The sequence below is a fragment of the Heterodontus francisci genome, chromosome 14 (assembly GCF_036365525.1).
Source record: "Heterodontus francisci isolate sHetFra1 chromosome 14, sHetFra1.hap1, whole genome shotgun sequence".
Taxonomy (NCBI): Eukaryota; Metazoa; Chordata; class Chondrichthyes; order Heterodontiformes; family Heterodontidae; genus Heterodontus; species Heterodontus francisci.
In genome coordinates this window covers 91,242,135-91,268,677 of record NC_090384.1, presented here as the reverse complement: position 1 = coordinate 91,268,677, position 26,543 = coordinate 91,242,135, and the positions used below count along the sequence as shown (strand labels likewise).

The following is a 26,543-nucleotide window of genomic DNA, read 5'->3' as shown; positions in this document are numbered from 1 at the left end:
TCAGTTTCATTCTCCACAGATGCTGCCTGACTTGCTGAGACCAGCACAAAAATCAAGGCTGACACTCCTGTGCAGTACTGAGGGAGTGCTGCACAGTTGGAGGTGCTGTCTTTCGGATGAGAGGGTAAATCCAAGCCCAGCCTGCCCTCGCTGGTGGATGTAACACTATTTCAAAGAAAGGCAGGGGAGTTATTAGAATTAGAACATTACAGCGCAGTACGGGCCCTTCGGCCCTCGATGTTGCGCCGACCTGTGAAACCATCTGACCTACACTATTCCATTTTCATCCATATGTCTATCCAATGACCACTTAAATGCCCTTAAAGTTGGCGAGTCTACTACTGTTGCAGGCAGGGCGTTCCACGCCCCTACTACTCTCTGAGTAAAGAAACTACCTCTGACATCTGTCCTATATCTATCACCCCTCAACTTAAAGCTATGTCCCCTCGTGTTTGCCATCACCATCCGAGTTATCTCCGATATAAAAACAAGAAATGCTGGAAATACTCAGCAGGTCTGGCAGCATCTGTGGAGGGAGAAGCAGAGTTAACATTTCAGGTCAGTGACCCTTCTTCAGAATGGAAATTATCTCCGATGCCTTGGGGCAATAGTTATCCCTCAACCAATATCACAAAAATAGATTATCTGGTCATTATCACATTGATGTTTGTGGGAGCTTGCTGTGCACAAATTGGCTGCCTCGTTTCCTACAACTGTGAGATTTGCAATGCTCTTCTGGCCAGCTTCCCATTTTCCACCCTCCATAAACTTAAAACCTTCAAAAGTGTGTCATTGGTTCATTGGCTGTAAAGCACTTTGGTCCATCCTGAGGTTACAAATGGCATTTTTGTTATTCCTCCATGGGATGTCGATGTCGCTGCCAAGGCCAGTATTTGTTGCACATGCCTAACTACCCTGGAGATGGTTATATACACGTCTTTTTGAGTATTTTTCTCCTTTTATGTCAGATCTCCACTATCGCAGTTATTTTTTCAGTGACAGCAACATTTGTTCGCTGAGGCTGCACAAACTGAGTTGAAGGAGCCTTTAAAACGGCTATAAACGACTCAGCCCAGCTCACGCCTACCGGCCCGCCACATGCTTCGGAGTGGAGCCCCGCCCACTGCCGCCCGCGCCTGCGCGTTGGAGGAGGTCCCCCACCCCCAAGCCCTGCCCTGGCCCGCCAGCGCGCATGCGGGCGCGGCGCGGGAGGCGGGGGGGGGGGGGAAACGTTGGACACGTGAGCGCGCAAGGTCACGTGCACGCCGCCAGGTCAGACGCCGCGAGGGTGTTTCCATTGGTTGGGAACTGCTAGCAGGCTTTGTGACGTCGCGACTTCCTTTTTTTTCCTTCTCCCTCTCTGGCTGAGTGGCCGGAACTGCGCATGTGTAGGAGGCGGCTTCTCAGCGTAGGGAGGTGACGTATGGTGCGCCGGTGCTCTGTCTGTCTGTTTGTGTGTGTTTGATTGACGTGAGGCCTGTTGTGCAACACCTGGGCGGTTGCGGTGTGCAATGTCCGGAGGGGGATGGAGAGGGGGTGGATGGAGATGGGGGAAATGGAAGGGTGTGTTAGAAGGGGGATTGGGTGTGTGCATATAGTTGTGCTACTTGGTGTCTACAGCCACTGTGATGGATGGACAAGGACCTTAGTATTTTAGCTCAGGGCTGGGCTGGTCATTGTAGGTCAGTACTGGAGGCAGCCAGATTCATACAGTTGTGTAGAATTGAGGTCCACAAGGCCAAGGCTGCAGATTCATAGCAACAGGAGCACTGCACTTATCCTCTACAGTCCACAGCCTTTTTGGGGGAGAGAGTTTTGTAATACTTTTAATGGTGTTGGGCATTTTAGTCTATTTTGACCTGTTCTCATTTGGTATCCACATATGCACCTTCCCACTTATAATTACGGCTATCATTTTGTCTAAAAACAGATTTGACTGGTGTAATTTTTTTTCTTAATTATTTTGGCTATCAGCTTGGCTGAGCTGGGAACCCTCTTGTCTCACTCTGAAGGTTCGAGGTTCAAACCCTACTCCTGTACTTGGGGATGTAATGTGGGCTAATACTATATTACAATACCAAGATGCATTGTCAAGATTTGCTCATCATTCAGATGAGATGTTAAATTAAGGCCCTGTCGGACTGGTTACTTGGAAGAGATCCGTGGCATGATTTGAAGAAGGGCATGGAATATTCTCGCTGACCTAGTAAACATTCCTCCTTCAACCAGAAACAGATCAAAGTGGCCAATCAAACCTTTTTGAAATTTGCTGCAAGTTGGCTGCCATATTTATCTGCAGAACAATAGTGACTACACTCAGAAGTAATTAATTAGATGTGAGGTGCTTTGGGATGTAATTCTGACATAATGTGATGTCACTTGAATGAAGATCTTCTTTCACTTCAGGCCTTTGAAGTTGCATTTAAATGCAATATTGCTATATGTCATTGGCAAAATAATCAGAACTCGATATTTGAAATTTTCATTCTTTGTTATTGGGATGACAAACAACTTGTATTGTAATAGCTTATTTATTTTTAATCATTCTTTGAATCATTTACAAGATGGGGAGGTGGTGGTGTAGTGGTAATGTTACTGGACCAGTAATCCAGATACTTAAGCTAATGGTCTGGGAACATGGGTTTGAATACCACCACTGCAGATGATGAAATTTGAATCTAATTCATAAATCTGGAATTAAAAGTTAGCCTAATGGTGACCATGAAACCATTGTCGATTGTTGTACAAACAGTGGCTTTAGGGAAGGAAATCTGTTGTCCTTACCTGGTCTGGCCTACATGTGACTCCAGACCCACAGCAATGTGGTTGACTCTTAAATGCCTCCAGTGGGCAATTAAGGATGGGCAACAAATGCTAGCCAAGCCAGCAACGTAAAGCCTGGCTCGGGTATAAAATTAAAATCCGACCCGGGCCCGACACAACCACAGCCAATCTGACCTGAGCCCTTTAATTTTTTTTCGTGCCTGACCCAACACGAATCTCCTTCATCTGTTCCGGCAGCAGGCTATTCCTGCAGCTGGAGTTGTGGGGAAATGTGGGTAAGCCTGATCCCGTAACTTCCCGGAAGCAGTGTCCAACCCGATCCAACCTGAGCCCAAATGCTGGACTCGGAATTTCAACCTGACCTGACGCTAATCCGACACATAGTTGGGTCTAGTTTGGTTCCGGTCAGGTAGCCAGGCTTTACAGCGATGCCCACATCCCATGAACAAATGAAAAAAATATCCTGGCTTGGAAATGGTCTTGAGTTTTATATGGCAGGTTCACTAACATTGTCTAATGAAGTGCATGTAAGAACCCTGAAAAGTCTGCACACTGTATAAAATGTTTGGTGAAACACACAAAATACTACACGTGTGTCATATGTAGTGAAATTTGAGGTTTATGTGAGAGTGGGGTGTGGGGGAGGCCATAAGTTTAGTGGAAATAACAGATGTTAATTTTTGAGCATGATGCCAAGCAAAAAGATGTTTCAATATTCTATGAATTTCTTTGATTATGATTGTATAAATAACTATATGTGCCTTATTGTGGACTTAAATAATAGATCAATACTTTTATTTATTAGTACCACATTCTATATCCTTTGAATAGTGTTTAAAAAGTACAATCTTTGAACAAAAAATGTTAGTCATTTAACAAAATTGTTACCAGGACATTGGCAGATGTAATAATAGAAATTGGCATTTATTTATGTGATTACCATTTCCACTGTCTGATATTAAAAATTAAGATCTGTTAACAGTGCTTGAACCTATAGTGCTGCATGGAATAAATCTGTTCTCCAAGATACCAGGAAAACTTAACAAATGCATAAAGTTGTTCTTTAATATCTTCTGAATTCCCAGCTGAGACAATCATTGATTCTGATTTCAGATGACAAGCATCATTGTTGTTGTAGTAAGGAATATAAATCTCCAAATACCCAAAATACTGAGCTTGTTCAATTACCTCCATATTGACTGAGAATGTTTGTTGGCCCCAGTCTGCAAATTGAGATATCAGAATGATTAATCTCACTAGTGTCTGGATGTTTCCAGTGTGGGATTGATCAATCCAGGCTATATAAATTTCCCTAAGTGTATGATCAACATTTTACATTTTTGTTTGTGGACTTTACCGGAATGTCATTTTTTCCCCCTACTTTGCCCAGATTATATTTTCTTCATTGCCAATTGTTATGATCAGGTGAGGAGGGATCGAATGGTTCCTCTCTTTTCCCTTCTTGTTTGACTGCAACAGGTTTACTTTTTTGCAAAGGATATACTTGTCAGTTCAGAGAGTGTTTAACTGTTTACACACTGTGATCATTGAAAGAACCAATCCTACAGGTTTTCTTGAGTTTAACAAAGAGGTTAGCTTTATTATACTTAAACCGACCTAAGTAAAATAATAAAATATGGTCTGGCTTTCTCACACAAACACAAATAGATTACATTATGGGTTAAGGATAGATTGGCCAAATTAGAGTGCAGAGCAATAAAAGGGGTGTACAGTCTGTGGAGGTTGGTGACTCAGCTGGCTTCAGGCTGACCTCAGTGGTCTTGTGACTTTCCCTCAGTGGTCCTGATGTTTCCAGTTTAAGGATATAGATGGTTGATTTGGCTGTTCAACCCCGCACTACTGTCTCCGGTCGATTTCCTTCAAGGAGTCTCTTCTGCAGGAGGGGCGTCCCAGCAAATAGGGTCTGAAGCTTGCAAGGTGGGTTGGAGAGAGAGGGGATAAAGAGGGACTTCTCTCGTCAGAGTCTCAGCTTCTTGTCTCCTTACTGCAGAGAAAGCAGAAGCTTAAACACATGAAGGGTGGGCCTGTCACATAACTGTGTGATTCAAACATGTTCATTACTAGTGTGTTCCCCCTTGCAACTTAATTAGTTCATGTCTGGGAATCCCCCTCTCACAGATAGGATCCCATTGTTCAAATGATTGGGTTTAAGGCATTCCCATTATAGCTTGAAGAGTTCATGTCTGGGAACCCCCTCTCGGCTAGGGTCCCATTGCTCATGTGATTAGGTTTAGTTTGTCTCTGCCAGTTGAATATCTCAAGTGATTGCCTTAATGCGTTGCAAATGGGGACAGGATATGTGGTTCACTCAGGTCATTTCCCAGATTCCCTTGGTCATTCTCCTTGATGGGTCTTTGCAGACATGGTGTCTCAATGGATTGGATTGTGGGGGGTCCAGTAATGCAAATTGGGGTAGCTATCTTTAGCTGCGAGCTCAAGTCACCTTTAGTCTCTTTTTTTTTTTCTAATTCAATTCGGGTTTCCAGCTAGTGGATTAAAAATCATCATTTTACATCAAGCACATTTTTGTGACACTAACATTTCACATAGGATCATTTTGGGATAATGGCTATGCAGTCTATTGTTAATGGAAGGGCCATTTCAGTTGTCAATACTGAAGGATTTGCCATATGTATAGGCAAAGTTTGCTTGTTGCAAATGGAATGTAAAATCTCCAATAATCTTTAATTTATACCACTGTCCAAAGCTCATGATTGACTGTGATATAGAATCTTACTTCACAGGAGGAGGCCAGTCATCCATTGTGCCTGGGCTAGCTCTCTGAAAGAGCTACCAATTAATCCCTTTCCCTCCTCTTTTTTCCTATAGCCTTGTAAATTTTTCCTTTTTAAGTGGAGATCAAATTACCTTTTGAAAGTTGCTATTGAACCTGGTTCCTCCACCTTTTTAGGCAATGGACTCCAGATCGTAACAACTCATTGCGTAAAAAAAGTGACTGCCTCCCCAGCAGCATATTTTTGCATTAACAGTAACAGAGCAGGGAAATGGACTGGAGTATTTTTTCTGATGCACCAACACACAGAAAGGAGCAATATACTTGGTTCCATTCAGAGTTAAGTAAATTTCGAGACATTTTCTACATATAAATCTCACAATATAAAGAAATCTTTTTGTTAAATGAGAATTATCAAAGCACAGATAAAACTATTTACTTTAATCCATCTACTTAAGAGTATCTCTCTTGTGTCGTCAGGTAGCCAACGGAATTAGATGTTTCTGCCTCCTGTATTCTTTCGAAAAGGTTAGTTCTGCGTCAAAATGCTTTGAAGCTTCCCTATCTGGGAAAAAATCAAACCCAAAGTACTCAATCCTTAAAAGCACCATTTTGTTTTTAAAACCCCTATAACTTCTCTCGACAGGAGAATTTCCAGTTGATTAGAACTAAAGCTGGTATGTTGCAGAAAACATGCATTGAGATGACACAGCAGGTCTGTCCAATCATATGTGTAGTGGGGAATCAACATGTTTCACACCCCTGACTGGAACCCAGTCCTGATGCTCCAGGACAATTTGTAAACAAAATAAGGTCATAACCAGCCAGGACTCCAAGCTGCTTTATGGCCACAAAAGTTGAAATTCATTGGCCCAAACATTCCTGTAACTGGTCAATGAATGGTGCCCACCATTCATTAGACTTTCCCTTGCCCGTTTAATCTCCATGATATTTTGCGGGGAAAGTTGCTAGAAATGTGAAATGGAAACAGCGCGGCACCCTTTGCAGGACATCTAGGATCTGAGTGAGCAAGCAAACAACTTTGTATCTCCTAAACCAATCAGTTTGAAGGATTGTGAATATATCCACGCAACGTCTCAACGAGGAAATGTAACTTAGAATGGTGAATTCAATTTCAAATCAAGTACAGAAAGAGCGTTAAAGAGAGGACAAGAACGATTAGATTAAAAGAGAAAAAAGTAAACAAAAAACAAAAGTAAAAAAATTCTTTTTCATATCTTCAATTAAAATTTGGAGGATTGAGATTCCACACTTGTAATTTTCAGTGCTAAAAAGGTTGACTGGCAGTAATTAACACTTAAATAAAAGCAAAATACTGCAGATGCTGGAAATACTCAGCAGGTCAGGCAGTATCTGGGGAGAGAAGCAGAGTTAACATTTCAGTTCTGTGACCTTTCATCAGAACTGGCAAAGGTTAGAAAAGAATTAGGTTTTAAGCAAGTGAAGGGAGGTGGGGCTGTTGGTGGGGAAGAGAACAAAAGGGAAGGTATGTGATAGGGCAGGAGAGATTAAATAACAAAGCCGTCATGGGACAAAGGCAAAGAGCATGTTAATGCTTTTGGTGAAAGACAAAGCATTAGTCCAGCAAAAGTGTTAATGGCAGAATAATGCGGAGCTCTGTGCAAAGAACAGTACAGCACAGGAACAGGCCATTCGGCCCTCCAAGCCTGCACCGATCTTGATGCCTGCCTAAACTAACACCTTCTGCACTTCCGGGGCCCATATCCCTCTATTCCCTTCCTATTCATATATTTGTCAAGATTTCTCTAAAACGTCGCTATCGTATCTGCTTCCACCACCTCCCCTGGCAGCAAGTTCCAGGCACTCACCACCCTCTGTGTAAAATACTTGCCTCGCACATCCCCTCTAAACTTTGCCCCTCGCACCTTAAACCTATGTCCCCTAGTAGCTGACTCTTCCACCCTGGGAAAAAGCTTCTGACTATCCACTCTGTCCATGCCGCTCATAACTTTGTAAACCTCTATCATGTCGCCCCTCCACCTCCGTCGTTCCAGTGAAAACAATCCGAGTTTTTCCAACCTCTCCTCATAGCTAATGTCCTCCAGACCAGGCAACATCCTGGTAAACCGCCTCTGTACCTTCTCCAAAGCTTCCACGTCCTTCTGGTAGTGTGGCAACCAGAATTGCACGCAATATTCTAAGTGTGGCCTAACTAAGGTTCTGTACAGCTGCAACATGACTTGCCAATTTTTATACTCTATGCCCCGACTGATGAAGGCAAGCATGCCGTATGCCTTCTTGACTACCTTATCCACCTGTGTTGCCACTTTCAGTGACCTGTGGACCTGTACGCCCAGATCTCTCTGCCTGTCAATACTCCTAAGGGTTCTGCCATTTACTGCATACCTCCCACCTGCATTAGACCTTCCAAAATGCATTACCTCACATTTGTCCGGATTAAACTCCATCTGCCATTTCTCCGCCCAAGTCTCCAACCGATCTATATCCTGCTGTATCTTCTGACAATCCTCATCATTATCCGCAACTCCACCAACCTTTGTGTCCACATGAAAAACAGGCACATGGTTAAAAAATAAAGTAAAATAAAATAATAAAAATTGAAAAAATAACAAAAGGCCAGTCATGCTCTGAAATTGTTGAATTCAAGGTTGAGTCCGCAAGGCTGTAGAGTACCTCATCGAAAGATCAGGTGCTGCTCTGCGCTGATGTTGTAATTAACACATCTTTTTGTTATTCTTTCATGGGATGTGGGTGTCGCTGGCTAGCATTTATCGCCCATCTCTAATTGCCCTTGGGAAGGTGGTGGTGAGCTTTCTTGAACTGCTGCGGTCCATGTGGTGTAGGTAAACCAACAGTGCTGTTAGGAAGGGAGTTCCAGGATTTTGACCCAGTGACTTTGAAGGAATGATGATATAGTTCCAAGTCAAGATGGTGTGTGGCTTGGAGGGGAACTTGCGGGCAATGGTGTTCCCGTGCATCTGCTGCCCTTAGGTCGTGGATTTGGAAGGTGCTGTCGAATGAGGCTTGGTGAGATGCTGCAGTGCATCTTGTAGGTGCTATGTACTGCTGCTGTGCGTCTGTGGTGGAATGAATGTTGAAGGTGGTGGATGGGTTGCCAATCAAGCGGGCTGCTTTGTCCTGGATGGTGTGAAGCCTCTTGCGTGTTGTTGGAGCTGCACTCATCCAGAAAAGTGGAGAGTATTCCATCACACTCCTGATTTGTGCCTTGTAAATGGTGGAGAGGCTTTGGGGAGTCAGGTGGAGAGTTACTCGCCACAGAATTCCCAGCCTCTGATCTGCTCTTGTAGCCACAGTACCTATATGGCTGGTCCAGTTCAGTTTACGGTCAATGGTAACTCCCAGGATGTTGATAGTGGGGGATTCAGCGATTCTAATGCCATTGACTGTCAAGGGGAGATGGTTGGATTCTCTCTTGTTTGAGATCGTCATTGCCTGATATTTCTGTGGCGTGAATGTAACTTGCCACTTATCAGCCCAAGCCTGAATGTTGTCCAGGTGTTAGTGCATATGGACACGGACTGCTTCAGTATCTGAGGAGTCGCGAATGGTGCTGAACATTGTGCAGTCATCAGCAAACATCTCACTTCTGACCTTGTGATGGAGGGAAGGTCATTGAAGCAGCTGAAGATGGTTGGGCCTAGGACACTACCCTGAGGACCTCCTGCAGTGATGTCTTGAGTGAATCAAATTGGTTGAAGACTGGCATCTGTGCTGGTGGGGTCCTCGGTGGGGGGAGGCCAAGATGGATCATCCATTCGGCACTTCTGGCTGAAGATGGTTGCAAATGCTTCAGTCTTGACTTTTGCACTGATGTGCTGGACTCCCCCATCATTGACGATGTGGATATTTGTGGAGCCGCCACCTCCTAATGTTTAATTCTCCACCACCATTCACAACTGGATGTGGTATTTAGACTGGGAATGACTTAATTTTCTGTGGAGACTTTACTTTGTATCTACCATGCAAGCACAGGAACCTCACGCTAGTCAATGTATTTGAAGGGGACAGCGAGATGCCTATTTCACAAACACCAGAATGGCACATCTCTGACGACAACATTTGGATTTCTGCTTGTAGTCATTTATCTGCCTTTGCTTGAAATTGCTGCGGCCTTTGCACTTAAATAACAGCGTGTATTATTAGCCATGTCACTATTTTGACATCAATATTTGGGTTTTTTTATGAGGTTTTTGATTTGTCAGCTGGTGATTGAGTTTCTGTGAGACTTAACTGCCTCTTTTACTTTATATTAAACTACCTCAATTTTGTTCTTGTAGGAAGTGATAGTTAATGGAAATATGGACTCAAACAAGTCTGAGGGGATGCAGGTGGCAGCCCTGAGGGAGCTAACAAACGACAGCAGCGCTCGTCTAAAAAACAGAAGTGAAAATGTTAACTTTTGTAAGTAAATCTTCATTTTGGACAATTGCTGTGTTAAACTGAATTCAGTTTTTGTTACATCATTAGGATTTCCCAAAAAATTGCATTATTAAGGTCTTCCTTCATGTGCGCATCGCAGTGCAAAACTGCTACCTGAAACCTTCAAATATAGACAGGTAGAAAAAGTAATTGATTACGAACTAGCAACCCAGTAATCACTTCAAGTTTTCGTTGAACATCCTTGGTTGAATGCTGACAGGACCAGCAGCCCAATCTGTTTTGAGACGCTTTTATTCAATCCAAGATTACATCTGCATTTACTTTGACAGTTAGAATGTAAATGATAACTGATTATCATCTATTGGAGTGAAGACTGATGCAAAGCATCCAATTACAGCATTTGCATTGTCCTAGGGAATGTAAGAACAAGAGTAAGCCATTCAGTCCCTCGAGGCTGTGCCACCATTCAATTAGATCACAGCTGATCTGTTCCTAATTCCATCTACCCACCTTGGTTCTGTAACCAACAATTTTCTCTTTATATTTGGTCAAAGACTTCATCTAAATCTGCCCAGACATCCCATTCTCCTACCCTTTCTGCATATACACCTTGTTAAAAACATGCTTTTGCAATATGTTATTACAAATCTCTGAGGCCTGTATTTTTGAATATGAACGATTTTACTTGTCGGTCATGTGATGTATTGCTTCAGTACATTTGCTCTGATGTGAACCACAATTTATTTAAGCTGCAACTGGGTTGCAGTAATCTGTATCACAGGTCCTGAACGACATATGAGCAGCACTACACAATTGGATACTTTATTTGTAATTCGTTGTTTGGTAGTACAGAACTTGAGTATTGCTGAAAATAGAGACATGTTGTTGAATCTTTGCGCCTTGCACTCATTAGGACAATCTGCAAGAATACCAATGTAAGGGGAAACAACAACTTTATACTGTATGAGAAGAGAGTGCTGATTGGTTGGCAAGTAAACCCTGATTGGTAGAGGCATTGCCATGGAGAATGCACCAGTTTATGGTGACTGACAGTTAACTGCCAAGCTTTGTTTGAAATTTAAACCAGACAGCTTGCCTCTGGTCAAGGCATTGCCCTGAGAAATGAACCAGCGAATGGCTGTCACTCATTTTGTTAAGCTAAAACATGTGCAATGTTTGTACATGTTCATTCTGTCTGCAAAGAACAGGGAACTGTGTATTAATATATGTAGCTTCCAGTACGTGAAAATGCACCACACTGTGAGCCCTACTGACAATTTTAAATTGGTTGTCAGCGTAATTTTTCACGCACTCAGGATTATTTAGCAAATGTTATCCAATCACAGAATCACATCTAATGTTGGACACTGTGTTTTGAGTTTTGCAAGCACAGGCTGGTTGGGTACGGCCTGTACCTTGCCCATTGCGAACAGCGGAAGGGACATGTTGTTTGATACGATCCACCAGTCTTTGGGACGTATGGCCTTTGTACCCAGCATCACAATGGCATTGAAATTCATATATCGCATTACTCATTTGTGTGATCGGCAGAATGTCTTTTTGGCTTGATGGCAGCATCCTGTTAGTGAACACCACATGTGTTGCTACTATGCAGTAGCAACGTGAAACAGCTAGCTTCACCTGTTGCTCAAATTTTTGGGATACATTAGCCTTCCAGGGTAATTTAAGGTAGACTGGGCACTTTTCAGGGCCAAAAATGATGGCCTTAGGCCTATTCATAAGTTTGCACAATATACAGTGAGAAATGATCTGATCAGGGTAGCCATTGTCATGCAGGATGCCTTTGATTCGCCCTATTTCAGCATCAAGCTTGCATAGTGAGCAAATGGCTTGGGCCCTATTTATGAGGTTGCCGATAAGGCCAATCTTATAGTTCTTGGCACTGTAAGAATCCCCATGCCTGTATTGCCAAATGAAGGTAGGTTTTTTGTACTTTGCAGACAGAAAGAACATGTACAAACATTGAGCCTGTTTCAGCTGAACAAAATAAGTGACAGCCATTCGCTTGTTCATTCCTCTGGTCAAGGCATTGCCCTATCAGAGTCAAGCTGCCTGGTTTAAATTTTAAACAAAGCTTGGCAATTAACTGTCAGTCACCATGAACTGGTGCATTCTCCATGGCAACGCCTCTACCAACCAATCAGCACTCTTTCCTCATAAACTATAAATTGTTGTTTTTCCTTACATTTGGTGTTCTTGCGGATTGTCCTGATGAGTGCAAGACAAAAAGCTTCGACAACATGTCCCTATTTTCAGCAATACTTATTTGTAATTACTATATGTCTTGCTTTTCTGTATTTTCTGCCTCCCAAAGCTGCTGATTTCCACATGGTATTTCTTCAGTTTGCAAGGTAGCAAAATGTGGCTTAGGCTGCTCACCTAGCTTTGATGGAGGTGCCCTTCAGCTTTGAGTATAAGCTATTTCATAATTTATAGATATTTGTGTACAAGTTAAATAAACAGATTTTGTCTTTACCTTTGGTTAAAATTTTTTTATTGGGGACAACTCTTTGAGGATTGTTTAGTTCTTTCACACAAGCTGCTCCATAAGGTAAAGTCTTTTTTTGTTTATCTTAGTCTGCGAAGACTACCAGGAGTATTTTGTGGGTGGCTGTGTTGCCCATGAACCACCGGTGTTTGTCATGGACACGCCTGTTGAGATTGACACCCCTTCGAGAGCATTTTACACCATTCCTCATGGGCTTGCAGTGGGACCATCAGGGAATCGAGATGGAGGGCTTGGAGTATGGTGCACTGCAAAGGCCATACCTAAAGGTGTGCTATTTGGACCATATGAAGGCCAGATTGCAGTTGAACAAGGTTCCATGGAAAAGCTATATTCCCAGATGGTATGCATATCTTATTTTTTGTTCATATTTTTATTATTGCCAATTCCCCATTTCCATTCCATAGAATTTTTTCATCAAACATGATTCTTTGGCAGGTAGCACAATGAGCTTACTGCATTATAATGGCTATTTTATTCAACAGCAGCTAGTATGCAATAAATAGGTTACAAGTACAGTATGTAGCCAGGTATTGCTTTTCAAGTTCATCCTTTTTTGTTACATATTTAGGTCATAAAATGCAGCCGGAGACTTGTTAAAAGACAGGAATCCCTACCGTGTTGATGGTAAAAAAAAAAAAGTGCTCGAAATACATTAGATGTCCTGTTCGTCAAAGCGTGTATCTTCCATTATAAATACGTGGGTGTAAAAAAAGAAATAAAATTTTCAATTCACAGGTGCAGGAGAGAAATTTCGACAAACCGGGTACCTTTGAATCTAAATCCAACTGGATGAGGTGAGTTAACAGTTAAACCCTCTTTATCACACAGTGTATTTAATGCTTCATTTTGCAATTTCAATTTTCTGCTTGTCCTGCAAATAATATGGATTTCCCCAAAAGCATGTTCTCCATTTTTAGATCTCTGGTTTTATTCCTTTAAGGGAGTATATTTCCTGGCTTTACTGACTAACTATTGCAGTTTACTGGTTTATTCTGCTTCTCTGTTAAGTTTTCCAAAGCAACTGTTTACTTTAGCCCATAAATATGCTCCTGGCTTCCTTTAAATTCTGCTAGATTTAATGAATATTCTTCAGGTTTTTTTTTTCTCCCTTTCCTTCCTGTCCTAAAGAATTTTCTTTCTTTCTGGTGGTTAGCCAGTACCTCAGCCTAGTGATCGTTATTAACATGCAGATCGTGAAAGCAGAATGTCTGCAAGTTACTCAGTCATGGGAAGCCAATCACAACTCAGCCCAAACCTGTCCTTGCCCAAACTGCACATGTGCCATTTCAGGAGTGACTGGATACTGATCAGCGGCAACCTTGGTCAACTTTCCCTTCTCCGATCTAGAGGCACTGAGACCAATTGTAGCACCCCACATATGCCCCTACTTAGACCAGCGAACTCACACAAGCCATGGATCGAATCACAAACTTTACTAGTTTTACAGCTCAGCTGCTCACTGAAAAGACTTCGTCTTTTGAAGAAGCAGATAGGAACTATCTAATTGTTTATCAATAAAAATACTTTTCAGTTGCAGTGGTGGCACACAATTGAAGTTCACACCTGGCAGAGTTTCCATTCTCAGCAATTTGGTCCGAAAATAGTTGAGAATGAGGTTGGTGCACCCTCACGATAAGGAAGGAAAAGGGGAGGGAGAATCACATCTCTGCTGCTCTTAACACATTTCCTGTCACCTGCTGAGGCTCAAGGAATAGAGGGAAACTCACTGGCCCCACCCTGTCAGCTGCAGTTGGTATGTTTTGAGCATTAACACTTTGATCATGAACAAGGCCAGTCCACACAGCACTGTACTACTGTACTTGGGTCTTGTCCTGCTTGGTAAGTTATGTAGATGTTGCCATAGCCTCCAGTGGCCAAAACTATTGCTACACCATGAATTCATCACTACTTTCCAAGTGTACAATCAGACTCTGCATTGATTATTTTCTTTCTATTTCCCTGCTATAAAGTAGCACGCAAGATTTTCAGCCCTTTGCTACTAGATAATGAGCCTTTCAATATTATATGTTTGTTGGGTAAGTGTGAGCAGAAGAAATACTGCACCAGTGTACAGGTAGAAGATAAAATAGGTAGAATACTTTTCTGATGACAAGGAAATATTGAAATGTGACCCATGTGATAAAAAGATACTGTACTTTATGCAGGTTTGTGAATCTTGCCAAGACACCAGAAGAGAAAAATCTGACCCTTTCCCAGTGTAGTGGAAAGATCTATTACAGAGTGTGTCGATCAATTGAACCAGCACATGAACTATTCATCTGGCACGGGGATGAAGAACTAAACAGGCCTATGCATAAAAGCAGATCGCTCACAGGGAAACATGGTAAAATTTGTACATACAACAGAATAGAGGCGACTGGGGAATATTCTCTGCAACAGAAACCAGGAACAAAAACTGAGAAAGAGACAGACGAAGGTGGGCGGAAAAAGTTGCTTCTGACTTTCTTTCTCATTTCATCATTTTCTCATTTTTAAAATTGTTTTCTCTGACTTATGAATCCTTCACCACAGTAAAACGGTTGCTCAGATCAGTTTGGTCAGTTCCATTACTAATCTCAAAAACTTTCCATTGTATATAATCTGTTATTTTAAGCTTATTCCATAACTTAAATTCCTGAGATTCAGAATCGTCTTTGTTGCCTGCCTGCACTGTCCCTTGAGCACTAATATATTCCCCATGGTGACAGTGCTGCACACGATAATCCAGATGAGATCTGCAGAACACTTTGTATAGAGCAATAATAAAACCTCTTTAAATTTATACTCCCATCAGCCTGCAATTGCAACCCAGTACCTTACTTGCCTTTTTTACTAGAATTAAGGACTATTGCTCAGAACTGTATAAGCTTAACTGCTATAGATCTCTTCTGATCAGCATGGTGTTCCGTTTACCATATACTCGTTGCTCCTAATTATTTTCCCTGTGTTGATATGGTGATAGTGAGAGAAAGCACAAATTTAATATGACTAGAAAAAAATTAAAGGGGACGTTAGAATAAATCATTGAAGTCACAAGTGGGAACAAGCCATTCAACTCTTCCAGTTTGCATTGGTGTTTACGCTCCATGCAACAACGCACCATGGCTCCTTAGACAGAACCTTCCAAACCCGCGACCTCTACCACCTAGAAGGATAAGGGCAGCAGATGCATGGGAACGCCACCATTTGCAAGTTCCCCTCCAAACCACACACCATCCTGATTAGAACTATATCTCAGTTCCTTCACTGTCACTGTGTTAAAATCCTGGAATTCCCTTCCTGACAGCACTGTGGGTGTAACTACCCCATATGACTGCAGCGGTTCAAGAAGGCAACTCACCACCACCTTCTTGAGCATAATTAGGGATGGGCAATAAATGCTGGCCTAGCCAGCGGCATCCACATCCCATAAAAAAAGTAAATAGTCCTACTTGTATTCACCCACCCTGTTCCCATGTCCATTCATCTGCATATCCAAGCGAATCTTGAATGTTGATACAGTTTGTATCTGAACCACTAATCTTGGAAGTAAATTCATAGCTTCATAATTCTGTGTAAAGATGTTTCTCCTGTCCTTTGTTCTAAATCTTGCATGTTAGCTTGTATCTATGGCCCTTTGCTCGAGACCCCTTAATTACTGAAATCAATCTGCTTTTATCTATCTTCTCCCATCCTTTTATAATTTGTAATTACTTGTATTGCCTCTAATCTGGTGTTGATATAATGAAAATATACCTCATTTTTCAAGTCTTTGTTTCTATTTGTATTTCCTCATACCTGGCAGCATCGCTCTCGAAAACGTCAATATACCTTTCTGTAGTGCCCAATAGGAGCCCAGTACAGCATACTGACTGAGGTCCTAATGTTGTATATGGGTTTATCATTAGCTCTTGAATTTAGTATTCTATATCTCTTCTGATTAAACCAAGGATTCCATTAGATTTCTCAAGGCCTCATAACTTGAGATGCTGCTTTTAATATCCTGTGAACCTGTGGTCCCAAATACAAACAATTGAAGTAGGAGCAGGAGTAGGCCTCTGCTCTTCCACAATGCTTAACCTACTTCCATTTAGAGCGTAATTATTTATTTTTACAGCAAAGTGCATCACCTCACACTTGCTGACATTGAATTCCATCTGTCACTTTTTGGCCTATTCCCCATTTTACTAATGTCTCTTTGCACTTTCCTTTGGTCTTGTAACTAATGAAGGTTGATAGGTAAATTGGCCATTAGCAATTGCCCCTAGTATAGGTAGGTGGTAGGGAAATATAGGGACAGGTGGGGATGTGATAGGAATATGGGATTAGTGTAGGATTAGTATAAATGGGTGGTTGATGGTCGGCACAGACTCGGTGGGCCGAAGGGCCTGTTTCAGTGCTGTATCTCTAAACTAAACTAAACTGTACCTTCTATTTTGGTAGCATCTGCAAATTTTGACACCGCTCCTTCAAGGCCTATTTACAGATCGTTGATGGATACTGAACGGAAGTAGCCCCAGAAATAAAGCCTGCAGGACACCCTTATCCATTTCCACCCGCTCTGGAAAAACTGTCTTTAACTCCTACTCTCTCTTTTCTCCCTTTCTAATCAATTTTTAATCTGTTTTGCTATCCTCTTCCTAATTCCATTCTTGTTACACAGAGGGTGGTTTGAATTTGGAATTCTCTACCACAAACCATTGTAGAATCACAGCCCATATGGGGTACAGGAAATTAGATCATTACTTGTAAAAAAAAAAGAGAACTATGAAAGGGTATGGGAGCAAGCAGAAGAGTGGGAGTAGACTAGGTGCCTCATGCAGAGAAAACATTGGCACAACATTAAAGGGTTGACTGGTGTGTTTCTGTGCTGTAACATTCTAGAATTCATTCTATGAAATACAGTATACCTTCTCTATAACCTCTTGCCAACCTGTAAAGTTTCTGTTTATGGCCATTCTCTTTTTTTTTTAAATCTTATTTCTATGCAACACCATGTTTTGCTCTTTTATACCTTAGCCATTACTTGTCAAAATTCTCACAAAACCTCCAATATATTAGCAACTGTGTTTCAGTGTTCACCATGTTCATATTCAGAAAAAACTCAGCAGGTTGGTTAAACCTGATGTTTCCGTCCTAAATTTTGTTTGATGATGCTCCTGTGAAGTGCCTTGGGACGTTTTACTACGTTAAAGGTGCTATATAAATTCAGTGCATTGTAAATTTATGGTATTTGTCTTTTCAGATGTTTTCCTTTTTACCTGATTACAAGATTGTTTAGAAAAATTTGCCTACAACTTATGTCAAATTTGCTTGATTGCAACATACAGATTTGGCCTCATGAATCTCTTTCGGAATTCAGCAAGCCTACAAAGTGTCAGATAAAGCTTGAAAAGTTTTAGTCCTTACTTCAACTGCAGTGATTTAAGGTTGCAATATGAAATTGCTGCCAAAGGCGCTTTGTTTGTTTGGCACTGGTGTGTTTTTAGCTATTGTTTAATTTTCTAGATTTCACAAAATCATATTGTCATGATCCAGTTGAAGAGGAGCAAGACTATGGGAATACTGCACAAATTCAGGCACATCACGATGATGACCAGATGAAAGCACCCCAGGGAGGTAGGGAAGTGGTGGCCTAGTGGTATTATCACTGGACTAGTAACCCAGAGTATTGATCTGGGGACATGGGTTCGAATCCCACCACAGCAGAAGGTGGAATTTGAATTTAATTAATAAATCTGGAATTAAAAGCTAGTCTAATGATGGCCATGTCAATTGTTGTAAAAACCCATCTGGTTCACAAATGTCCTTTAGGGAAGGAAATCTGCTGCCCTTACCTGGTCTGGCCTGGCCTACATGTGATTCCAGACCCACAGCAATGTGGTTAACTCTTAGATGCTCTCTGAAATGGCCTAGCAAGCCACTCAGTTGTACCTAACCACTACGAAGTCAATAAAAAGGAATGAAACCGGACGGACCACCCGGCATCGATCTAGGCACCGGAAACGACAACGGCAAACCCAGCCCTGTTGACTCTGCAAAATCCTGCTTACGAACATCTGGGGGCTTGTGCCAAAGTTGGGAGAGCTGTCCTACAGACTAGTCAAGCAACAGCCTGACAGTCATACTCACGGAATCATACCTGACCGACAATGTTCCAGACACTGCAATCACTATCCCAGGGTATGTCCTGTCCCACCGGCAGGACAGACCCAGCAGAGGTGGCAGGACAGTGGTCTACAGTAGGGAGGGAGTTGCCCTGGGAGTCCTCAACATCGACTCTGGACACCATGACGTCTCATGGCATCAGGTCAAACATGGGCAAGGTAACCTCCTACTGATTACCACCTACCGCCCTCCCTCAGCTGATCAGTCAGTACTCCTCCATGTTAAACACCACTTGGAGAAAGCACTGAGGGTGGCAAGGGCACAAAATGTACTCTGGGTGGAGGACTTCAATATCCATCACCAAGAGTGGCTCGGTAGCACCACTACTGACTGAGCTGGCCGAGTACTAAAGGACATAGCTGCTAGACTGGGTCTGCGGCAGGTGGTGGGGGAACCAGCACGAGGGAAAAACATACTTGACCTTGTCCTCACCAATCTGCCTGCTGCAGATGCTTCTGTCCATGACTGTATTGGTAGGAGTGACCACCACATGGTCCTTGTGGAGATGAAGTCCCGCCTTCACGTTGAAGATACCGTCCATTGTGTTACGTGGCACTATCACCGTGCTAAATTGGACAGATTTCAAACAGATCTAGCAATGTAAAACTGGGCATCCATGAGGAGCTGTGGACCATCAACAGCAACAGAATTGTACTCAACCACAAACTGTAACCTCATGGCCCGGCATATCCCCCACTCTACCATTACCACCAAGCCAGGAGACCAACCCTGGTTCAATGAAGAGTGCAGGAGGACATGCCAGGAGCAGTACCAGGCATACCTCAAAATGAGGTGTCAACCTGGTGAAGATACAACCCAGGACTACTTGCATACCAAACTTCAGAAGCAGCATGCAATAGACAGAGTTAAGCGATCCCATAACCAATGGATCAGATCTAAGCTCTGCAGTCCTGACCCATCCAGCTGTAAATGGTGGTGGACAATTAAACAACTAATTGGAGGAGGTGGCTCCACAAATATCCCCATCCTCAATGATGGGGCACAGTAGTGCGAAAGATAAGGCAGAAGCATTTGCAACAATCTTCAGCCAGAAGTGCCAAGTTCTTGATCCATCTCGGTCCCCTCCTGAAGTCCCCAGCATCACAGATGCCAGACTTCAGCCAATTCGATTCACTCTGCGTGAAGAAACGACTGAAGGCACTGGATACTGCAAAGGCTATGGGTGGCGCAGTGGTTAGCACCGCAGCCTCACAGCTCCAGGGACCCGGGTTCGATTCCGGGTACTGCCTGTGTGGAGTTTGCAAGTTCTCCCTGTGTCTGCGTGGGTTTTCTCCGGGTGCTCCGGTTTCCTCCCACAAGCCAAAAGACTTGCAGGTTGATAGGTAAATTGGCCATTATAAATTGTCACTAGTATAGGTAGGTGGTAGGGAAATATAGGGAGAGGTGGGGATGTTTGGTAGGAATATGGGATTAGTGTAGGATTAGTATAAATGGGTGGTTGATGTTCGGCACAGACTCGGTGGGCCGAAGGGCCTGTTTCAGTGCTGTATCTCTAATCTAAAAAAAAAATCCTGACAATATTCCGGCAATAGTACTGAAGACCTGTGCTCCATAACTTGCCGTGCCCCTAGCCAAGCTGTTCCAGTACAGCTACAACACTGGCATCTACCCTGCAATGTGGAAAATTGCCCAGGTATGCCCTGTACACAAAAAGCAGGACAAGTCCAACCCGGCCAACTACCGCCCCGTCAGTCTACTTTCAATCGTCAGCAAAGTGATGGAAGGTGTCACCAACAGTGCCATCAAGCGGCACTTGCTTAGCAATAACCTGTTGAGTGATACCCGGTCTGGGTTCCAACAGGGCCACTCAGCACCTGACCTCATTACAGCCTTGGTTCAAACATGGACAAAAGAGCTGAACTCAAGAGGTGAGGTGAGAGTGACTGCCCTTGACATCAAGGCAGCATTTGACCGAGTATGGCATCAAGGAGCCCTAGCAAAACTGGAGTCAATGGGAATCAGGGGGAAAACTTTCTGCTGGTTAGAGTCATACCTAGCACAAAGGAAGATGGCCGTGGTTTTTGGAGGTCAATCATCTAAGCTCTAGGACATCACTGCAGAAGTTTTTCAGGGTAGTGTCCAAGGTCAACCATCTTCAGCTGCTTCATCAATGACCTTCCTTCAATCATAAGGTCAGAAGTGGGGATGGTCGCTGATGATTGCACAATGTTCAGCACCATTCGTGACTCCTCAAATACTGAAGCAGTCCATGTAGAAATGCAGCAAGACCTGGACAATATCCAGGCTTGGGCTGATAAGTGGCAAGTAACATTCGCGCCGCACAAGTGCCAGGCAATGACCATCTCCAACAAGAGAGAATCTAACCATCTCCCCTTGACATTCAATGACATTACCATCGCTGAATCCCCCACTATCAACATCCTAGAGGCTACCATTGACCAGAAACTGAACTGGAGTAGCCATATAAATACTGTGGCTACAAGAGCAGGTCAAAGGCTAGGAATCCTGCGGCGACTAACTCATCTCCTGACTCCCCAAAAGCTGTCCACCATCTACAAGGCACAAGTCAGGAGTGTGATGGAATACTCTCCACTTGCCTGGATGGGTGCAGCTCCAACAACACTCAAGAAGCTCAACACCATCCAGGACAAAGCAGCCCGCTTGATTGGCACCCCATCCACAAACATTCACTCCCTCCACCACCGACACACAGTGGCAGCAGTGTGTACCATCTACAAGATGCACTGCAGCAACGTACCAACGCTCCTTAGACAGCACCTTCCAAACCCGCGACCACCTCCACCTTGAAGGACAAGGGCAGCAGATGCATGGGAACATCACCACCTGCAAGTTCCCGTTCAAGTCACACACCATCCTGACTTGGAACTATGTCGCCATTCCTTCACTGTCGCTGGGTCAAAATCCTGGAAATCCCTTCCTAACAGCACTATTGGTGTACTTGCCTCATATGGACTGCAGCAGTTCAAGAAGGCAGTTCACCACCACCTTCTGAAGGGCAATTAGGGATGGGCAATAAATGCTGGCATAGCCAGTGACACCCACATCCCATGAATGAATAAAAAAAAAAGATCACTTTGTAGTTTAAATGATCTTGCCAGTGGCAGTTTAGAGAACAAAGAAAATCTTATTCACCCCATCGCTTCAGGAGCATCAGAAATTTTAAAGTGTGCATTGGTTACTTGGTAAAATGGCAGCATTGGTGACGAGTAGTAATTTAAATGTGAATATTGTATGGAAGTCTTTTTTTAACAAGAGAATCACTTGATACACACACACAGTAGATATAATAGAACAAAGAACAAAGAAAATTACAGCACAGGAACAGGCCCTTCGGCCCTCCAAGCCTGCGCCGATCCAGATCCTCTATCTAAACATGTCGCCTATTTTCTAAGGGTCTGTATCTCTTTGCTTCCTGCCCATTCATGTATCTGTCTAGATACATCTTAAAAGACGCTATCGTGCCCGCGTCTACCACCTCCGCTGGCAACGCGTTCCAGGCACCCACCACCTTCTGCGTAAAGAACTTTCCACGCATATCCCCCCTAAACTTTTCCCCTCTCACTTTGAACTCGTGACCCCTAGTAATTGAATCCCCCACTCTGGGAAAAAGCTTCTTGCTATCCACCCTGTCTATACCTCTCATGATTTTGTACACTTCAATCAGGTACCCCCTCAACCTCCGTCTTTCTAAGGAAAATAATCCTAATCTGCTCAACCTCTCTTCATAGCTAGCGCCCTCCATACCAGGCAACATCCTGGTGAACCTCCTCTGCACCCTCTCCAAAGCATCTACATCCTTTTGATAATGTGGCAACCAGAACTGCACGCAGTATTCCAAATGTGGCCGAACCAAAGTCTTATACAACTGCAACATGACCTGCCAACCCTTGTACTCAATACCCCGTCCGATGAAGGAAAGCATGCCGTATGCCTTCTTGACCACTCTATTGACCTGCGTTGCCACCTTCAGGGAACAATGGACCTGAATACCCAAATCTCTCTGGACATCAATTTTCCCCAGGACTTTTCCATTTACTGTTTAATTCACTCTTGAATTGGATCTTCCAAAATGCATCACCTCGTATTTGCCCTGATTGAACTCCATCTGCCATTTATCTGCCCAACTCTGCAATCTATCTATATTCTGCTATATTCTCTGACAGTCCCCTTGACTATCTGCTACTCCACCAATCTTAGTGTCGTCTGCAAACTTGCTAATCAGAACACCTATACTTTCCTCCAAATCATTTATGAATATCACAAACAACAGTGGTCCCAGCACGGATCCCTGTGGAACACCACTGGTCACACGTCTCCATTTTGAGAAACTCCCTTCCACTGCTACTCTCTGTCTCCTGTTGCCCAGCCAGTTCTTTATCCATTTAGCTAGTACACCCTGGACCCCATGCGCCTTCACTTTCTCCATCAGCCTACCATGGGGAACCTTATCAAACGCCTTACTGAAGTCCATGTATATGACATCTACAGCCCTTCCCTCATCAATCAACTTTGTCACTTCCTCAAAGAATTCTATTAAGTTGGTAAGACATGACCTTCCCTGCACAAAACCATGTTGCCTATCACTGATAAGCCCATTTTCTTCCAAATGGGAATAGATCCTATCCCTCAGTATCTTCTCCAGCAGCTTCCCTACCACTGACGTCGGGCTCACCGGTCTATAATTACCTGGATTTTCCCTGCTACCCTTCTTAAACAAGGGGACAACATTAGCAATTCTCCAGTCCTCCGGGACCTCACCCGTGTTTAAGGATGCTGCAAAGATATCTGTTAAGGCCCCAGCTATTTCCTCTCTCACTTCCCTCAGTAACCTGGGATAGATCCCATCCGGACCTGGGGACTTGTCCACCTTAATGCCTTTTAGAATACCCAACACTTCCTCCCTCCTTATGCCGACTTGACCTAGAGTAATCAAACATCTGTCCCTAACCTCAACATCCGTCATGTCCCTCTCCTCGGTGAATACCGATGCAAAGTACTCGTTTAGAATCTTACCCATTTTCTCTGACTCCATGCATAACTTTCCTCCTTTGTCCTTGAGTGGGCCAATCCTTTCTCTAGTTACCCTCTTGCTCCTTATATATGAATAAAAGGCTTTGGGATTTTCCTTAACCCTGTTTGCTAAAGATATTTCATGACCTCTTTTAGCCCTCTTAATTCCTCGTTTCAGATTGGTCCTACATTCCCGATATTCTTTCAAAGCTTCGTCTTTCTTCAGCCTCCTAGACCTTATGTATGCTTCCTTTTTCCTCTTAGCTAGTCTCACAATTTCACCTGTCATCCATGGTTCCCTAATCTTGCCATTTCTATCCCTCATTTTCACAGGAACATGTCTCTCCTGCACGCTAATCAACCTCTCTTTAAAAGCCTCCCACATATCAAATGTGGATTTACCTTCAAACAGCTGCTCCCAATCTACATTCCCCAGCTCCTGCCGAATTTTGGTATAGTTGGCCTTCCCCCAATTTAGCACTCTTCCTTTGGGACCACTCTCGTCTTTGTCCATGAGTATTCTAAAACTTACGGAATTGTGATCACTATTCCCAAAGTAGTCCCCTACTGAAACTTCAACCACCTGGCCGGGCTCATTCCCCAACACCAGGTCCAGTATGGCCCCTTCCCGAGTTGGACTATTTACATACTGCTCTAGAAAACCCTCCTGGATGCTCCTGACAAATTCTGCTCCATCTGGACCTCTAACACTAAGTGAATCCCAGTCAATGTTGGGAAAATTAAAATCTCCTATCACCACCACCCTGTTGCTCCTACATCTTTCCATAATCTGTTTACATATTTGTACCTCTATCTCACGCTCGCTGTTGGGAGGCCTGTAGTACAGCCCCAACATTGTTACCGCACCCTTCCTATTTCTGAGTTCTGCCCATATTGCCTCACTGCTCGAGTCCTCCATTGTGCCCTCCTTCAGCACAGCTGTGATATCCTCTTTGACCAGTACTGCAACTCCTCCACCCCTTTTACCTCCCTCTCTATCCCGCCGGAAGCATCGGTATCCTGGAATATTTAGTTGCCAATCATGCCCTTCCCTCAACCAAGTCTCAGTAATAGCAATAATGAATGTGGATAAACTTTCTTGAAAGAAGTTGAGCTCAAATGAACGTATGTTGCATTGACACAGATCTGTGCCACTGCAAATGTAGTATTTCTGATGAAAGCATTTCACCACAGTACTCAGGTGCTTTTGTGTGGCCACAAGGGAGAAGAGCTATTTGAAAGACTGTAGTAAAATACTTGTGAATTCCTCACCTCTCAAAACCGAGTAAAATAGATGGACTCTTCTTCTGAGGTACCTGACTCCTTGAAATTGATTTTTATTCTTAGAGTTTTTGTAATGACTCGTGACATTTTGAAGGTTAAATGACAAATTACCACTATGTTACAACATTGACTTTTTTTGCTTGGAAGAAGGAAATTGCTGAAAGTGCTAACTTATAAAGATTAACATGACTTCCAAATCTTGGATATATAACAACAGCGGTTCTCAAGCTTTTTCATCCACGGACTGCTTATGCGGGGTAAAAAGATCCTGTAGCCCATCCACAGGTCTTACCTGACCCACTTTTGCTTGCCACCACAAAAAACTCATCAACATTAATGGGAAAAATGGCACTGCTTTTGCTGAGATGCCTGGTTGATGTCTGGTTCCAAGCCGCAGAGCTTCAGTTTGGTGTCGGGCTCCATGTTCAGCTGGTTCCTTCTCTTTGTTTTCAGCCCTGCAAGTGTTGAAAATCTGATCTTGCAGTTGTATGTTGTAACAGTAACATAAATCTTGCTTATAAAACGACATTGTTGTTACTCACACTTATGATGACTCGTGCTGTGCATGTGGGAGCCGGTTTGGTTGTGTAATGCCACGTGAGTGGTGGGGATGAGGGTTCTGGCCTATTCTTTTGCGTGGCTTTGGCGCGGCGTTGCACCTCAGTGACTAGCATTTTGGACCAGCTTGCAGACTGGACCACACTTTGAGAATTACTGTATAACAACATATCGGCAGGATTTTCATGAATCCCATAAGTGGATGGTTATAAGCTTCTATTTCTTTTATTAATGCAGATTCAGTTAATGGAGTTCGTCCAGAAAGTGAGGTCTGTGAACCTCAAAACACTTGGCTTAAAAAGGAGTGTCAAGATAATGAAGGAGAAACTCTGCCTGGGGATCTTTTGGTTAACAGTTGGCAACAGTTGGAATGTACTCTATCCCAAGATAAACCGGGCGCCTTTAAGCACTTGTTAAACTTTGGGAGCTCTACAGTACAAAGTCGACTCGGCGATAAGAATAAAAGGACGCTGAATCCCAGTTCTCCCGTCCGTGATAAAGAGAAGCGTTTTAACTGTGACTATTGCGAAAGGAGATTTTTTCGTAAGGAGCAGTTAACGATGCACCGCCGCACACACACGGGTGAGAAGCCCTTTGCATGCGAGCAGTGCGGAAGGGCGTTTGCAGAGAAGTGGAACCTCAACGAGCACCGCCGCACTCATACAGGTATCCGACCTTACTCATGCAGCTTTTGTGGCAAAGCGTTTTACCGCAGTTCCCATCTGAAGGTGCACCTCCGTCGTCATACTGGAGAGAAACCCTACAAATGTGACAACTGCCATCAAACGTTCGTGGATTCATCATCTCTTCAGAGACACAGGCGATTACCTTCAGGTAAGGCAGACTTGGGAACAGTGTTCCAAATGTGGAAACATATTACAGTGCAAACATGTAGAGAGACCTTGTGCAACTTCTGACATTTCTATGAAAGATTTTTTGCACACTGACACTTGTTAGATAATAAACATGGAGCCAATGTTGCAATATTTATAATTAATTATTCAATGGATAGGCTTTTCATGTGAAACTGAGCTAGTTACAGGTACCTTGTCACCCAATTCTGTGGAA

At 43.3% G+C, this 26,543-nt stretch overlaps 1 protein-coding gene across 1 annotated transcript in view; it reads left to right on the top strand.

Annotated features, from left to right (window-relative positions):
• Positions 1–1,153: 1,153 nt before the first annotated feature.
• LOC137377151 (zinc finger protein 761-like) overlaps positions 1,154–26,543 on the top strand; it is a 54,792-nt gene continuing 29,402 nt past the window's right edge. Inside the window, exons 1-7 of the mRNA XM_068046527.1 lie at positions 1,154–1,272; positions 9,841–9,964; positions 12,542–12,813; positions 13,209–13,267; positions 14,639–14,910; positions 17,961–18,071; positions 25,713–26,309. Of these exons, the coding sequence (XP_067902628.1) occupies positions 9,862–9,964; positions 12,542–12,813; positions 13,209–13,267; positions 14,639–14,910; positions 17,961–18,071; positions 25,713–26,309 (1,414 nt within the window). The 5' untranslated portion in view covers positions 1,154–1,272; positions 9,841–9,861. The remainder of the gene's footprint in view (positions 1,273–9,840; positions 9,965–12,541; positions 12,814–13,208; positions 13,268–14,638; positions 14,911–17,960; positions 18,072–25,712; positions 26,310–26,543) is intronic.